At 46.8% G+C, this 16,882-nt stretch overlaps 1 protein-coding gene and 1 pseudogene across 1 annotated transcript; both read left to right on the forward strand.

Annotated features, from left to right (window-relative positions):
• Positions 1 to 360: 360 nt before the first annotated feature.
• Positions 361 to 3,046, forward strand: LOC124677652 (UNC93-like protein 1). Its single transcript, XM_047213615.1, has 2 exons — positions 361 to 1,562; positions 2,633 to 3,046. The coding sequence occupies exons 1-2, from the start codon at positions 376 to 378 to the stop codon at positions 2,871 to 2,873; spliced, it is 1,428 nt and encodes a 475-aa protein (XP_047069571.1). The 5' UTR covers positions 361 to 375; the 3' UTR covers positions 2,874 to 3,046.
• A 3,604-nt stretch (positions 3,047 to 6,650) lies between these two features.
• On the forward strand, positions 6,651 to 13,798 carry LOC124677597 (annotated as a pseudogene).
• Positions 13,799 to 16,882: the final 3,084 nt, after the last annotated feature.

Consider the following 16,882-nt stretch of genomic DNA (forward strand, 5'->3'; position numbering starts at 1 on the left):
TTTACAAATGTTAAATATAATAAGATTATGGTACTATCATAAATTAGTATCATGTGTCCAGTCAGCTGGACTAGAGCATCTTCAGTCATGTCGAACCAAAATTTTATATTCCAAACATTGATTTAGTGCGTAATTATCAGTTGGTAGTACTAGGAGTAGTAATGATGCTCCAAATGTCAGAATCTCCGTCAGTGCACGTCTGACCAGTCTTGTTCTTCTTCTTCTTCTCCCCGGACGGAATCCAACAAACAAACCATCCAAGAAACCAGCAGGATCCCATCTACAAATACCGCCACCTCCTCCCATCGGTGTTCCACCTCGCCTTCGCCGCTCTCCATCCCCACTGCCGTCCTCACTCTGCCTAGGAGGGACGAAATGGCCGTGTCGGAGCTGCCGGAGGCGGTGACCCCGCTGGAGACCGAGTCCCAGGCGCAGGCGCCGGCGCCGGCGCCACGCCGCGGCCTGCGGTACAACTCGCCGCTGGTCCAGGTGTCCCTCATCGGGCTGGTCTGCTTCTGCTGCCCGGGGATGTTCAACGCGCTCTCCGGCCTGGGCGGCGGCGGCCAGTTCGACCACACCACCGCCGACAACGCCAACACGGCGCTCTACGCCTGCTTCGCCGTCTTCGGCATCCTCGGCGGCGCCGCGCACAACCTGCTCGGCCCGCGCATCACGCTCCTCCTCGGCTCCCTCACCTACCCGCTCTACGCCGCCTCCTTCCTCTACTACAACCACCACAAGAACCAGATTTTCCCCGTCACGGCCGGCGCGCTCCTCGGCGCCGGCGCGGGGCTGCTCTGGGCGGCGCAGGGCGCCATCATGACCTCCTACCCGCCGCCCAACCGCCGCGGCACCTACATCTCCCTCTTCTGGTGCCTCTTCAACCTCGGCGGCGTCCTCGGCGGCCTCCTCCCCTTCTCCTTCAACTACAGCCGCACCGACGCCGGCAGCGTCAACGACGCCACCTACATCGCCTTCATGGCCTTCATGCTCGTCGGCGCGGGCCTTACCTTCCTCGTGCTCCCGCCCGCCAACATCCTCCGCGACGACGGCACGCGCGCCACCAGGGTCACCTACTCCTCCGTCTCCACCGAGGGCTGGGAGATCCTCAAGCTGTTCGCCAACTGGAGGATGCTGCTCATCCTGCCCGCCGCATGGGCCTCCAACTTCTTCTACACCTACCAGTTCAACAACGTCAACGGCGTCCTCTTCACGCTCCGCACCAAGGGCCTCAACAACGTCTTCTACTGGGGCGCGCAGATGCTCGGCTCCGCCGCCATCGGATACTTCCTCGACTTCGGGTGCGCCAGCCGCAGGAAGAGGGGGCTCCTCGGGGTCGCCGCCGTCGCCCTGCTCGGCACCGCCATCTGGGCTGGCGGACTCGCCAACCAGCTCAGGTACCTCGACGGCAAGTTTTCCAACCCCATCGATTTCAAGGACAGCCGCCGCTACGCCGGGCCTTTCCTCCTCTACTTCTGCTACGGGTTGCTCGACGCCATGTTCCAGAGCCTCATCTACTGGATCATCGGCGCGCTCGCCAACGACTCACAGATCCTATCCAGGTACCAACTACTCTCTGTCCAATATACTTATATTGCATCATAATCTTATAACCTTGTTTTTTATGTATGTTTGAACGTACCGATCAGGTAGTAACTAGCATGTAGGATTGTTTGGCCAAAACATTACTTTCTCAAGTTAACTAGTGTACTCTCTTCTGAGTAGTAGCAAAGAAACAAGTCATTGTTCCTCTGTTTCATGGAGCAGAACAGCATGTTAACTGTGCCCAGGAAACTTAAGAAAAGATAAGATACTCCACAACCTCAGGAGTGTCCGCTTACTTTACACGGCTAGATTTAATATAAATTGCATGTGGCATGTTATCTGAATCGCCTTTGTAGTAGAAAGGGTATCATCTTTTCATGTAAAGTACTTAGGTACTCTGCGATGACCTGGGGAGTTGAATTCTCAAGCTCCTCAGTCATGACACACGGCAAATACTAGTTTAGAAAAAGGATGACTGAGACGACATATTCAATCTAAGTACTGCTACAAGAGAAACATCATTTTTTTGATTTCTGAAACCTGAGGCTATTCAGCTTCACAATTCTTATCCAAGTTGATGCAGATGTGCTACAGCAATAAATTTGAGACTTGATAGGTTGTGATAGATAGAGATTCTTATCCATCTACCTTTTCCTTCAAAATGGCAACCACAATATGCTCTCCGAACTGTAAAGGCTGGTCTTTAAAAAAGCTAAAATGGTCCTTTGTGAAGAAGCCTTGGTGTGTACTATCTTCTAAACAGACTCACTCATCATTCTTAATGTATTCTGCATTTGATAAGTCTTAGACGTACAAGTCATTCTTAATGTACTCTGCAGAGGCACATGCAGATAAGATGACCAAAGAGGGCTGGGGTGGGAAGAAACCCTAAACACCTAGTACTTTCTTTTATCTTTTCTTGGTAACGGAGAAGAGCAAGTCTCTCAGCTTCATGCACACACAAGTAATAAAACACATGATTTCCTGCAAAAAAGAAAACGGAGACTCTCCTACTAGGAATGCATTTGGTGCTGGTGCTCAATCGAAACCGCTTTGTCTGAATAAATTTTCAACTTTGCTGCTGCAGATATGTTGGTTTCTACAAGGGGGTGCAGAGTGCAGGGGCAGCCGTGGCATGGCAAGTCGATACCCACAAGACATCCCTGCTATCGCAGCTGATCGTGAACTGGGGGCTGACCACCATCAGCTACCCGCTGCTCGCGGTCCTGGTGTTCTTCGCCGTGAAGGACGAGGACTACTCGGTGTCTTCCGTCGAGGACGGCAAAGAAAAACAGATGAAGATGGCCGCTCCTTTGAGTTTGCACTGAGGCGAAGATATGTGTTTCAGATACTCACTGTGTCCGTGCAGGAGTGAGTACTCATCGTGCAATCTCGTGTTGTGTTCAATTGTTACCCGTGTGTAGCTCATGGCGATTGTAGTGTTCAATGGCAGTATCATGTGATTTTTTCCCTCTGTTTTAAATGTCTTCAGTTCATTTTATTTCCATTGCGGCTTTAATTCTTGCTCGAGCAGGTATGACAATCAAGAAAAGGTAACTAGTTAGGGCTTCAATTCACTATCCATTTACGTTGGCATGTGCGATTCTTATTTGTGTGCAGGTTCCGCATCGTATTCCAGCTAGGTGAGGAGCTCTGAACTGTAGAAGCTAAGGATTTAATTGGTGTGATAATATCGGTGCCGCTTATGTTTCAGATAATTATTTTTTGAAGCTAGAACGAAATACACTAAAGTGATTAATATTTTATACGGAAAAAGAGTTGCTCGATGAGAGGCCGTTGGAGGTTAAGTTTATTCCAACACAAGATCAACAAGTTGCCTTTACTAAGCCTCTAACCGTGTGACAATTAGATGCTTTTAGGCATAATTTCAATTTACATAAGTTGTGATTCAGGGAACATGTTAGAGTGTCGATGTACATGTGCGTGGTGCACAAAACAGCCGATCCTAACAACCTTATAAAAGACGGTTTAGGTAGATTAGCTTAATCCTGTGATGTAGTATCTCTGCAGTGTTGGTTAACCGAGGCTATATAAACATGCAAGATGAGCCTGCACCGAGTATCACTTTGCTCCAAAGTAATCGCACGCTGCACGCTGACGGAAAACCGATAGTGGGGCATCACTAAACGAGGTCGAGTGCTTGGTCGTGGCGGGCGACGGGCCGGTCAAGGAAACCACGCGCAACATGCGGGCAATTAAGATCTGGGCTCACTACCTCACAGTCTGTACTGAACTACTGATGCTCACCAGACAAGTTAGAAATACACTACTCGTACTACCAAACACAGCGTCCAGAGTTAAAGATACAACAACCATTAGCTTGAGATTTAGCCAACTATATCAAGGTCCAGCACCGAGGCAACATATAATGCTTTGGCAGATGCTACAGGTGGAATTATGTGGGTTAGAACTCTTCTAAAGGAATCGAGAGTACAATTTCCGCCCGTGGCTCAGTCATAGTGTGATAATATTGGTGCCACTGATCTTTAGCTAATCCTCTTTTTCGTGCTACAACCAAACACATGAAAATTGATTACAACTATTTTGCACGGAAAAAAGTTGCTTAAAGGGCTGCCGGAGATTTAAGTTTATCCCAGCTAGCAGGAGATCATGTTGCACATGGCTTTACCAAGCCTCTAACTGTGCGGCAATCAGATGGTTTTTGACACAATTTCAACTGACCTAGGTTGTGAATTCTGACTAATAAGGTAGCGTGTCATGTACAAGATGTAAACAGCCGATCCTAATAATCTTAGATATAAACAATTTCCTAGCTGTAAGTTAGGAAATGTCTAATCTTATAAAGGACGGTTTAGGTCGAAAACCTTAAATGTAGCCTGGGCTACATGTAGCCTGGTTTTTTTTTTCAAGTTTCAAAAGTTTTGATTTTACAGTTCTAAAAAATTTCAAAAAAATATGTAGACGTAGAGAATGTAGTAATCTATAAGTGTGTAAATTTTTAGATGGAAATATATTATATTTTTCCCTCAGTTAAAAAAATAAAATCTTACAAAAGACAAAATCTTGATTTTAGTGTACTGTTTATTATTGTTCACCAATGCTGAAATCAAGATTTATTATGTTTGCAGAGCCCAAACTACAACATATTTCATTCCGATTTTTTTAAAATAGAAGGTGGCATTTCAATAAAATGACACGTGACAGGTACAATTTTCATACAGCCCCTGACAACACTCGTCCTAAAGAACCTAGTATTAGAGGATAGGGCCTGCAAATTTACAAAACACACCCCAAAACAAAACTTGAAAAAGCAATCAGGTCCCGGAGCTTCACCGCCATCGCTCGCCTGCATCCTCGAAGCGTCGCCGCCAAGGAACTAAGAGAGGTTGCTCGAAATCCTTTTTCCAGCGAGAAACTGCCTCTGCTGGCCACCTCCAAGCCGCCGAGAACGAATCACTTGGCTGCAAGGAGGCGTCGACCTCCAACAGGGACAAAGAGAGGCCTCCATCATGGTGCCGACTGCGTGGTTGCGCTTGTCGAAGAACCACCAGAGATAGAGCTGGCGCCATCTAGGCAAGAAATACATATTTTTCCCTCAGTAAAAATAATAAAATCCCACAAAAGACAAAATCTTGATTTCAGTGCACTGTTCATTATTGTTCGCAATGCTAAAATCAAGATTTGTTATTTTTGCAGAGCCCAAACTACAATATATTACATTCTGAAAATTTACACACTTGTAGATTACAACATTGTCTACATCACACAGTATTTTTTTTCGACTCTTTTACATGTTTGAAGTGATTTTTTCATACTCCTGGAATACATGTACGCAGCCTGAGCTACAAAAGTCCATTCTCGGTTTAGGTCGATTAGCTTATTCCTGTGATTGTTATCTCTGCAGTGTTGGTTAACGGAGCGTATATAAACACGCAAGGTGACCCTGAACCGGGTATCACTCTACTCCAAAATAATGACACTGAGGACATCGCTGGACGAGCGAGCGAGCGATGCATGGTCCATAATACTAGTACTGTATGAGACAAGAAGACCGCGCGCAACATGTGGCTAATTAAGGCCTGGGCCATTGCACTGAACTACTGATCGATGCTCATCACAAGTGCGTCCAAAATTAAACCCTCCCCTGCTACAAGTAGCTTGCGAAGCCCTGCACTTCCCGCATGGAGACCAACGCATCACACCCGCCGCCATGGTGGCTGGCCGCGACATCGTGCAGCCTCCCCTCCGGTCGGTTCCTCTCCACGTGCTCGCTGGAGGTGCTCCTCTCGGCGGCGTCCGCGGGGTTCCTTGCCGCCGCCCTCTGCCTCGCGCTTCGCAGGCTCCTTGTGTCACGACCGAATGGCACCATCAACGGAAACGCCGACACGCCGCTTCTCGACAGTGAGGCCGATCCGCGGCCGGAGGTGCGGGTCGGCGCCCGCTACGTCGTGGCCCTGGCGGCGTCCACGATCCTCGCCGCGTTCTACGCCGTGCTGCTCGTGATGTCTTCTTTAGCGGCGAGAGGTGGCTGGGAGGCGGCGTTCCTGGCGCTGCAGTGCGCGGCGCACCTCGCCGCCGCTGTGCTGGTGGCCAGAGAGAGGCGATCTCATGAGACGACAACGCACCCGATCACCCTCCGGCTCTTCTGGCTGACGGTGCCCGCGCTCACCGCGCTCGTCGCGGCCACGCGCGTCGCATCCGGCGCCGCCGCGCTCCCCGACGACGCTCTCTCGATCGCGGCGCTCGTCCTGTCCCTTCCCCTGCCGGCCCTCGCGCTCTCCGGCTCGACGGGGATCACCGTGAACGCCGCGGATAACGATCAGCCTGCCGACGTGGCCAGAGACGATGAGAACGTGACGGCGTACGCGGCGGCGTCGTGGCTATCGCGCGCGTCGTGGGCGTGGATGAACCCGCTGATCCAGCGAGGGTACCACGTGACACTGAACATCTCCGACGTGCCAGCCCTGGCGCCGCAGCACCGGCCGGAGCGCATGCACGAGCTCTTCGTCTCGCACTGGCCGTCTTCCTGCTCCAGCGGCTCGGGCTGCGCGCGCACGCTGCTCCGGTGCTTCTGGCCGCTGGTCCTGGCTAACGGGGTGCTGGCGCTGCTCCGTCTCGCTGTCATGTACGTCGGGCCGACGCTGATCCAGAGCTTCGTGGACTTCACGGCGGCGCCGGAGCGGCGGCCGCTGTGGGAGGGCGTGAGGCTGGTGCTGGCGCTGCTGGCGGGGAAGGCGGCGGAGGCGGTGTTCAGCCACCAGTACAACTTCCAGTGCCAGAAGCTGGGCATGCAGGTCCGGGGCTCTACCGCAAGGGCCTCCGGCTGTCGTGCGCGTCGCGGCACGAGCACGGCCTGGGCGTCATCGTCAACTACATGGCCGTCGACGCGCAGCAGCTCGCCGACATGATGCTCCAGATGCACAACCTATGGCTCATGCCGCTCCAGGTGCGTGCCTGCGTGCCATCGGCAGCTAGCTCTGCATGCATGCGCCTGACGCATTTAGTGCGCCGCTGTTTATCGCGATCCTGTCGGCCACGCATATGCATCTCTAGTTTAATTCTACAGTATCCGTAACCTATTAAATAGCGTTTGAGTTTGACATACAGAGAAAACAAAAAAAAAAGAATATAACAACGGGTTTAAATACAGGATTTATTTTTCTCCCAAACATAGTGCTAGGAATCTTATACGAAACATTCTTATGCATTTATAAGGATTCCAATTTTACGAATCAAACATGCACATAACTTTTCTCCTGCAAAATATAAGTGTAATATAATCCTAATCCTATACGAAACATTTTTACTCATTTGTAAGGATTTAAATCCTAGAAATCAAACAGCGCACATAGAAAAGATTTCTAAGGATGAAAATCCTATACTTTTTTTATGACACCTTTTTAAATCAAACAACCCTTAACAAGTGGTATTCTCATCGGAATGGAGGAAGTAGGTAGCTATGTATGCAATTCATGCATGCGAGTATGTGACGACCTTAACAAGTGTGCTCTGCTTCTCGCCATCCTCTTGGACAGATCTTGTGCATATGTTGATTCGGCTAACCAGGCATGCCGCATTAACTTGACAGTAAATTTTCTGACAATGTACGCATTTTTAATACTAATATGTAGTACTCCATCAGTCCAAGTTAAACTCTAGCACATAGAGAGAATAAATTTAGGCGATATTTACTCTCCAGATGAGTTATATTTCGCATGTAATAGTTGACTATAAACATATGATTTTGCAGGTGTTTGTGGCCATTGGAATGTTGTACATGTACCTAGGGCCTCCGGTGATGTCGGCGCTAGTCGGCCTTCTCGGGGTCATGGCTTTCATCATGCTTGGCAACCGCCGGATCAATTGGTACCAGTTCTCACTGATGAGGGAGCGAGACCGGAGAGTAAAGGCAACGAGTGAGATGCTAAGCTACATGCGTGTGATTAAGCTCCATGCATGGGAGGAGCACTTCCATGCGCGCATGGCTCGGTTCCGATTCCTCGAATTTGGGTGGTTGTCACGCTTCCTCTACTCCAACTCATACAACATGATCATATTGTGGAGTGCCCCGGTCTTCATCTCCGCACTCGTCTTCGGGACATGTGTCCTTGTCGGCGTGAGGCTTGACGCTGGACTTGTTTTCACCGCCACCTCCTTCCTTAAGATCCTCGAGGAGCCTATGAGGAGCTTCCCCCAGTCTTTGATCCAGGTGTCTGAGGCCATGATCTCACTACAACGCCTTGACTCGTTAAGTCTCATCTTGCTCTTAGCAATTTCTCTAGTTCTTTTTTATGTATAAGGATCACCATGCATGTGAACACTATAACATACACAAATCAACATGACAACACCTTATACCACCCCACACTTGAACTATTGCACATCAAGGATAAACCCACGAATATGTTGAAATTTCATGAACGCATGTTTCTAAGAGCAGTAATTAACCTAGTTGTATATTTTCAAATATGTTAGGTACTTAACAAGTGCAGAGCTGGATGATGATGCAGTAGAGAGGGAGTCGTGTGATGGGCGGGTTGCTGTGCTAGTGAGAGATGGGGTGTTTGCGTGGGACAATGAGGAGGTGTTGCGTGGGATCAACCTGGAGATACATGGCGGTGCGCTGGCAGCAGTTGTGGGCATGGTTGGGTCTGGCAAGTCCTCATTACTTGGTTGCATCCTCGGGGAGATGACCAGGGTCTCCGGTAAGGTATACCTCATCAAATTTTCTGGCATGCATTTGCATTTTAGTCCCCAGTACTTAAAGAGAGAATCCTTACATGGATCATCCATCGCCTACATACTCACTCCATCCGTTTGGAAATAAGTATCGCAGATTTATCTAGATTTACATGTATCTACACGCGTTTTAGTGTATATTTTTTTACGAATCTAGATAAATACGTGAGACTTAATTACAAACGGAGGAAGTAACTTCCGTCTATCACTTGAATGTGAGCCTCTCTTTATTAGTGCCAACATAAATTTATTCCACACAAGTTTATATTAGATGATTTCGCTTTTAATATAAGCTCGGTGTATGGCTTTCTAAATAAAAAAAGGTTAGATGCATAATCACCCCTAGGCATCACTTGCTCATCATGCACTCATGCTTCAGAATAAGCGTCAATGATATTGCGGGTTGAAAGAAAAACATTTTATTTCGCTAAGCACGTATGCAAAAGACTTGTAGTGTACATACTGTAAAAATTATGCGAGATCATGGTTGCATGTTCCTTGATAAAAATAATTCTTCCGTTCGACCATCGATTTAAATGGTTCAATTTTCGACCCGAATCTGAATGTATTTGATTTTCAATTAGCTTAACATGAATGATGAAGCAATTTAATGTTCCATAACAATTTTGGTTGTTGTCTTAATAGATCACCGTAGTGGATAACCGTTCCGGACCAAGAAACTGGTGTGGAAGAACATTGAGCAAAAATACTTTACTTAAGCAAATTTATTCGATTCTTAATCCAGTAGAATCTGGTAAACCGGTGGTTACCAGTCCTACCGGCCAACTCCGGTATATTTTCAGACACACACTAGAGTAGTAAGGCCTTCCAGTAACAATATACTAGTACATCCATTCGTTTTCTAACAAAAGATATACGGAGTACTACTTCTGCTTGCATATATAATTCAATGCATTGCACATTTTAAGAGGAATCAAAATATTTCATACATTTTCCGAGCAGGAATCCACTTCCAGTGTTCGTACATGTGTCACCTTGACATCCAACAAATTCTGCGTCTCTTGCAGGTCAAGGTGTGTGGCAGCACAGCGTACGTTGCGCAGACGGCATGGATTCAGAGTGGCACCATCGAGGAGAACATCCGGTTTGGGCAGCCGATGCACAGGGAGAGGTATAGGGAGGCCATCAGGGTGTGCTGCCTGGAGAAGGACTTGGAGATGATGGAGTTCGGCGACCAGACTGAGATCGGTGAGCGCGGGATCAACCTCAGCGGAGGGCAGCAGCAGCGCATCCAGCTAGCGCGCGCCGTCTATCAGGACTGCGATGTCTACCTCCTTGATGACGTCTTTAGTGCAGTCGACGCTCATACAGGCAGTGAGATCTTCAAGGTACTACGTCACGCTAGCTGTGGGTGGTTTTGTAATGATAAGTGGTATTTTAGCGGCGACTGAATTCTTTTTTTGCAGGAGTGTGTGCGAGGTGCTTTGAGGAACAAGACTGTAGTGCTTGTGACTCACCAAGTCGACTTTTTGCACAATGCCGATGTCATATATGTAAGTACATTCCATATATAGTCTTCATCATTCTTGGTTCAATGTAAAATTAGCGGTTTCACTCTTAAATTAACAAGACTGTAGTGCTTGTGACTCACCAAGTCGATTTTTTGCACAATGCCGATGTCATATATGTAAGTACATTGCATATATAGTCTTCATCATCCTAGGTTCAATGTAAAATTAGCGGTTTCACTCTTAAATTCTTCTAAAAAAAATAATAGAAAGATTAAACTTATGAATGATTGATATAGAAATTTTTCTTCAACTTTGTTGACATATTTTTGTTTCTTGGGGATCTTTATTCTTTTACATTTTGGAAATATACTTGCAGGTAATGAAGGATGGCGTTATAGTGCAATCTGGTAAGTACAGTGAGCTCCTCATGGCCGGAACCAACTTCACAGCTCTCGTTGCCGCGCACGACAGCTCCATGGAACTAGTGGAGAGTGCAACACCAGAGGCTCGAAAAGGCGACCGCCAGCTGCCCATCTCCCACCAGCCATCAAGCAAAACCAATAGGTCATCCAATGGCAATGCTGGTGCCTCCGTCTCCGTCACAGCGGTGGTGAAGTCTAAAAAGGCATCGGCGCGGCTGACAAAGGACGAGGAGCGTGCGAGCAGCCACGTTAGCTTCGACGTTTACAAGCAGTACATGACCAAGACATGGGGCTGGTGGGGCGTGGCGGCAGTGATCTTCATGTCTGTGGTGTGGCAAGGATCTGTGGTGGCCAGCGACTACTGGCTCTCATATGAGACCTCCGGCGAGTTCCAGCCATCTATTTTCATCCAGGTGTATGTCATCATTGCTGCTGCCTCAGTGGTATTTCTGTCAGTGTGGTTTTTTCTTGTGGCCTTCATTGGCCTCCAGACCGCCAACCGGTTCTTCCAGCAGATCCTCCATAGTATCCTCCACGCTCCCATGTCCTTCTTTGACACCACCCCCTCCGGCAGGATCCTCACCAGGGTATATACATACACTGCATCTTAGAAATTAAGCATATTTAATGTTCTGAATGTCTGCATGACATGATTTTACAGGCATCATCGGACCAGATGATCATTGATCTCGTGCTTCCGTTCTTTATCTGGATGGCCGTGTCCATGTACATCTCAATGATCAGCGTGGTTATCGTCACATGCCAAGTGGCATGGCCATCCGTCATCGCCATCATTCCGCTGGTGTTACTCAACCTATGGTACAGGGTAGGTTAATTATGACAATCTGGAACTAAAATGTAATAACACCATCTCACTGGTGCATAAAAAATGTTATTGCTTTTGTGTTTTGATCTACCTACTTGGCCACCAACTTGATTTACAGAGCTACTACCTTTCGACGTCGAGGGAGCTGACTCGTCTTGAGTCCATCACCAAGGCTCCGGTGATCAACCACTTCTCTGAGACGGTTCAGGGTGTTATCACCATCAGAAGCTTCAGAAAGGGAGAGAGCTTCTTCCAGGAGAACCTGAATCGCCTGAATTCTAGTTTGAAGATGGACTTCCACAACAACGGCGCCAATGAGTGGCTTGGCTTCCGCTTAGAGCTCTTGGGAAGCTTTGTTCTTTGCTTCACTGCCTTGCTCATGGTCACATTGCCCAAAAGCTTCGTCAAGCAAGGTGCGCCTCTCTTCTTACCATTTTCACATACCATTGATGTCCCAGATCCAATTGATAAATGAGTTGCGCTGATGGAATGTTTCCAACTTCAAAGAATTTACACGGATAGAAACCTTCTGCAAATACAAGACTAATGTATTTCTGTCAACTATCAAGTCTAAATAATGACAAAGCATATCTGTCAAATAATACCTGTTCACGAGCGTCCTTGAAGAGCTGTAGTCATGTTTCTAAGCTACTGATGGTGCTTATGATGCAGAGTTCGTGGGTTTATCGCTCTCGTATGGTCTATCCCTCAACTCAATATTTTTCTATGGTATATGGGTGAGTTGCCTCATTGAAAACAAAATGGTATCTGTCGAGAGGATAAAGCAATTCATAAGTATCCCACCTGAGACAGAATGGAGGATCAAGGAATGCTTACCTGTTGCAAACTGGCCTTCAAAAGGAGATATCAATATCATTGATCTTAAGGTAACTTGTACGTTGTACTTCTATATTTAACAACAGATATGGCACAATATCTTGAAGATGCTAATTAAAATGCTCCGATGAGTGACATCTTCTGATAACTAAGTAGCTTCTTCATCTTCTCTTGAAACTGGAAAATATGAAGTGCACAACAAATTTATGTCTGTCTACTGAATGTATGCAGGTTAGGTATCGGCATAACACTCCACTGGTGTTGAAGGGTATCACAGTAAGCATACATGGAGGAGAGAAGATTGGAGTCGTCGGTAGAACAGGCAGTGGGAAATCAACGCTGATCCAAGCCTTTTTCCGAATGGTGGAGCCTTGTGAGGGGAAGATAATAATCGACGGCGTTGACATCTGCACGTTAGGACTCCATGATTTGAGGTGTAGGTTCGGTATCATCCCACAAGAGCCTGTTCTGTTTGAGGGCACGATTCGTAGCAACATTGACCCGCTTGAGAAGTACTCCGATGAGGAAATTTGGCAGGTATGTTACAAGCAACAAGTCAAAGTTCGCCTCTTTGTAAATTTGCTGTGACTTTTTTGTATCCTAAATTTAGTTCATTTTAGGCCCTGGATCGTTGTCAGCTCAAAGAAGTTGTGGTTTCAAAACCGGAAAAGCTTGAAGCATCAGGTACTAGCTCCAATTATTATCTTATATTACTATTCAGATTGTATGCACGGGTTCTACCTCAGCGAGCATGCACATGAGCTAATACATGATTTGTTGTAATAGTAGCTCCGTTACTTGAATTAACAAAGCAACTGAAGTTGCCTAATCTTTGTGCATTACCAAGTATGCTAGGTGACTAAACATCTTTTAAGTACAACATGTTGTTAGAACTTAGAACATTCTTTGCACCTGCATATATATACTAATATCCTGGTACCTTTGCAACGTATATATACCTTAGTTGTCAGCAACGGTGAGAACTGGAGCGTGGGGCAACGTCAGCTGCTTTGTTTGGGTAGGGTAATGCTGAAACGCAGCAGGGTACTGTTCATGGATGAGGCCACTGCTTCAGTGGACTCCCAAACCGATGCTGTGATTCAGAGGATCATCCGGGAAGATTTCGCGGCATGCACCGTCATCACCATCGCGCACAGGATACCGACGGTCATGGACTGCGACAGAGTCCTGGTTATAGACGATGGTAACTAATTAACCACCTGAGATTTTATCCTTTTGTTCAGACACTGAAAATTCAAGTTAACCATCTTATCTGTTGCTCAATGTGTTTAGTCATACCTTAATCAACATGCTAATGATTTGAATGATTGATGTGCTACTTATCAGGACTATCTAAGGAGTTTGACCAGCCCATCAACCTGATTGAGAGGCGGTCGCTGTTTGGAGCACTAGTTCAAGAGTATGCAAACCGGTCGTCGGATGCGTCGTAGGCTGGACGAAATGGTGGCTGGGCTTTTCCACATTTTATACTTTGCTTTTTTTTTTTTGCCGAAATGGTAGCCCTGGCGGGTGGGGCTGTGTGTTGCATAGTTTATCATGTCGCCCAGAGATGTGATTCAAACCACATAGGGTAGACCATTCTCAGAGTTATGCCCTTTAGGAAGGAGGTTTGTTGTAGTTGTGACTTGTGAGGTAATTTTCAGAAAAATTGAGCCGGCATGTTAAACATGATGTTTTGAAACCTTATAGATTTTTTCACCTCTCATCCTTTCGGCAACTTCCATTCTCAAAGATGGCTGAGTAGAACGGTGACTTCATTACGGAACTGACAGTAGACTGGGGTTTCTATTTTGAGAAGATAGAGATCAGATCAACACCAAAAGGAAAGATAAATGTGCAGCTACACATAAGTAAGACAGAAGGTCATCCTAATATAATCTATCCAGAACTTTTCTTTTGACCTATAATACAGACTCGTATTTGCAAAGGCATAGAGTCCTTTTTATTACTCGTATTTGCAAAGGCATAGAGTCTTTTTTGTTATAAACGCGAGAAGCAAATAATGGAGAATGAACAAGAACACACACAAGGGACATAAGATTTTAACGTGAAAAAACCTCTCAAACAAAGAGAGGTAAAAACCACGGCCACCACCTCGCGGACCTTCACGATATGGGGAAGTGTTACAAACTCCGTCGGTTATCTTATGTTCTGATAAACCTTAGCCGGCGGCTTACAAGAGGTATATATAGAGTTATAGAAGGTGATGACGATCCGTACCACGAGGAGGGGAGGCGCACCCCCAAGTTTACCGTCGATGAGCCTCGCTTCGGTCCATCGTTAGACTTCTAATTTGGATCATAATATAACACTTTTCGCTAGGTCCAAATTCGTCAAAGCGAAAGATCTGATCCAACGGAAATCCCGCATATTGAGCCCTTATACATCAGTGGCCGCATGGGATTTACTTTTCCAGAATTTTTTACAACTTCAAAACAGTTTTGAATTTTTTTAAAATAAAGAGTTATGAGTTATATTGCTTGGCCTCCATTTTAATTTTCCAGTTCAGTGTGCATGTATACAAGACGATGCGTGTGGGCTACCACTGGGTTTATCTCACACGATTTTGAAAGATTAACCATGAGTAAATTTTTAGATACGATTAAGCGTTTGTGACTCCGGTTCAATAAAAAATAAGCGTGTGCGACTCTTTTCACTTTCACAAATGGTTATTTCATACACGTGTCCATTGAGTTAGCATCCTCGCCTTGTTTCCTTCGCACCTTCTTGAGCTCCCGCATGCCACATCTCCAACGATGAACTTCCCGTGTTACGTTGTCATCCATTTAGCGTGATAATAATGTGTCTTTCATGGATGATGCGGTTGTTACAAGACGTGTGTGAATACATTGTTCGCATACGGTTCTTTAGGGATTCGTTTTTGATGAGGCCTAAGGGCTAGGATGTGCCCAGATCTCACGAATTTGATCAAGTGGGTGGATGGGAGAGATGGGAAAGGGGAAGAACACACACAAACACAAATCAAAACAAACACAACCCAACACAAACCAAATTTACTCCCTTGGTAGGTTATATCAAGCCAATAGAACCACTTCTTAGAGAGACCCTTGGGTAGAATCTAAGAAGTGAGAGATTGGTGATGGAGATCCAACTAGAACTTGGATGAAAGAGGTAGAAGCCTTGAATCATCCATAAAGAGTAGAAATTCCTCAAGAGTGCCTTGATACAAAGAACATAGTTCTAGGGAGACAAAGCTCAAAGTAGTTTAAGCCAAATCTTGTCTAAACCCTAATTGATGTGGGGGAAGAGGTACTTATAGGTCCAGATTCGTACAGGGGTAAAAGGGGCATTACAAGAAAGTAACCAGGTCCATAGATGAGAAATAAACGGCTGAAAATGAAATCAACTCGGGTGGGGCCGGCAGTGCCGGTCAGGCCGGCTGTAGCGTCGTTAGGATGCTGGGGCGACAGTGCCGGCGGTTTGGGGCCGGCAGTGCCGGGGTGCGCAGGCCGGCAGTGCCGGTGGCTTGGGGCCAGCAGTGCCGGGTGGCCGGCAGTTCCGGTTCGCAGAGGCCGGCAGTGCCGAGGTGTTGATACGTCTCCAACGTATCTATAACTTCTGATGTTCCATGCTTATATTATGACAATACCTACATGTTTTATTCACACTTTATATTATTTTTATGCATTTTCCGGGACTAACCTATTAACAAGATGCCGAAGCGCCAGTTCCTGTTTTCTGCTGTTTTTGGTTTCAGAAATCCTACACAGGAAATATTCTCGGAATTGAACGAAACAAAAGCCCAAGTCCTTATTTTCCACGGATTGTTCCAGAACACCGAAGGAGAGACGGACAGGGGCCACGAGGTGGCCACCCCACCTGGCGGTGCGGCCAGGAGGGGGGGGCGCGCCCCCTAGGGTGTGGGCCCCTCGGGACCCCTCCGACGCCGCCCTTCGGCCTATATATTCTTCCAGTCGCGAAAACCCTAAATCAACAAGTCATATTCCACGAAGAGTTCCGTAGCCGCCGCCATCGCGAAGACAAGTTTCAGGGGACAGAATTCTCTGTTCCGGCACGCCGCCGGGACGGGGAATTGCCCCCGGAGATATCTCCATCGACACCACCGCCATCTTCATCGCCGTTGCTGTCTCCCATGATGAGGAGGGAGTAGTTCTCTGATGACCCACAAGTATAGGGGGTGTATCGTAGTATCTTCGATAAGTAAGAATGTCGATCCCAACGAGGAGCAGAAGGTGTTGACAAGCAGTTTCGATGAAGGATTCACTGTAAATGCTCACAGACAAGTATTCAGGGGGTTTTGATGTAACTGATGAATAAAGTACAAGTAAGTAAAATGCGAGAGAAATAATTGCAGCGAGTGGCCCAATCCTTTTTAGCACAAAGGACAAGCCGGTTTATTTACTTATAATGACCAAACGTTCTTGAGGACACACAGGAATTTAGTCTAGTGCTTTCGCTTCATGTGGCTAAATAATCTTCATTGTTTTGATAAGTGTTATGTGGGTGAACCTATGCTAATGCACCGCCCTTCCTAGGACTAATACATACTTGTGATT

The sequence above is a fragment of the Lolium rigidum genome, chromosome 7 (assembly GCF_022539505.1).
Source record: "Lolium rigidum isolate FL_2022 chromosome 7, APGP_CSIRO_Lrig_0.1, whole genome shotgun sequence".
Lineage (NCBI taxonomy): Eukaryota > Viridiplantae > Streptophyta > Magnoliopsida > Poales > Poaceae > Lolium > Lolium rigidum.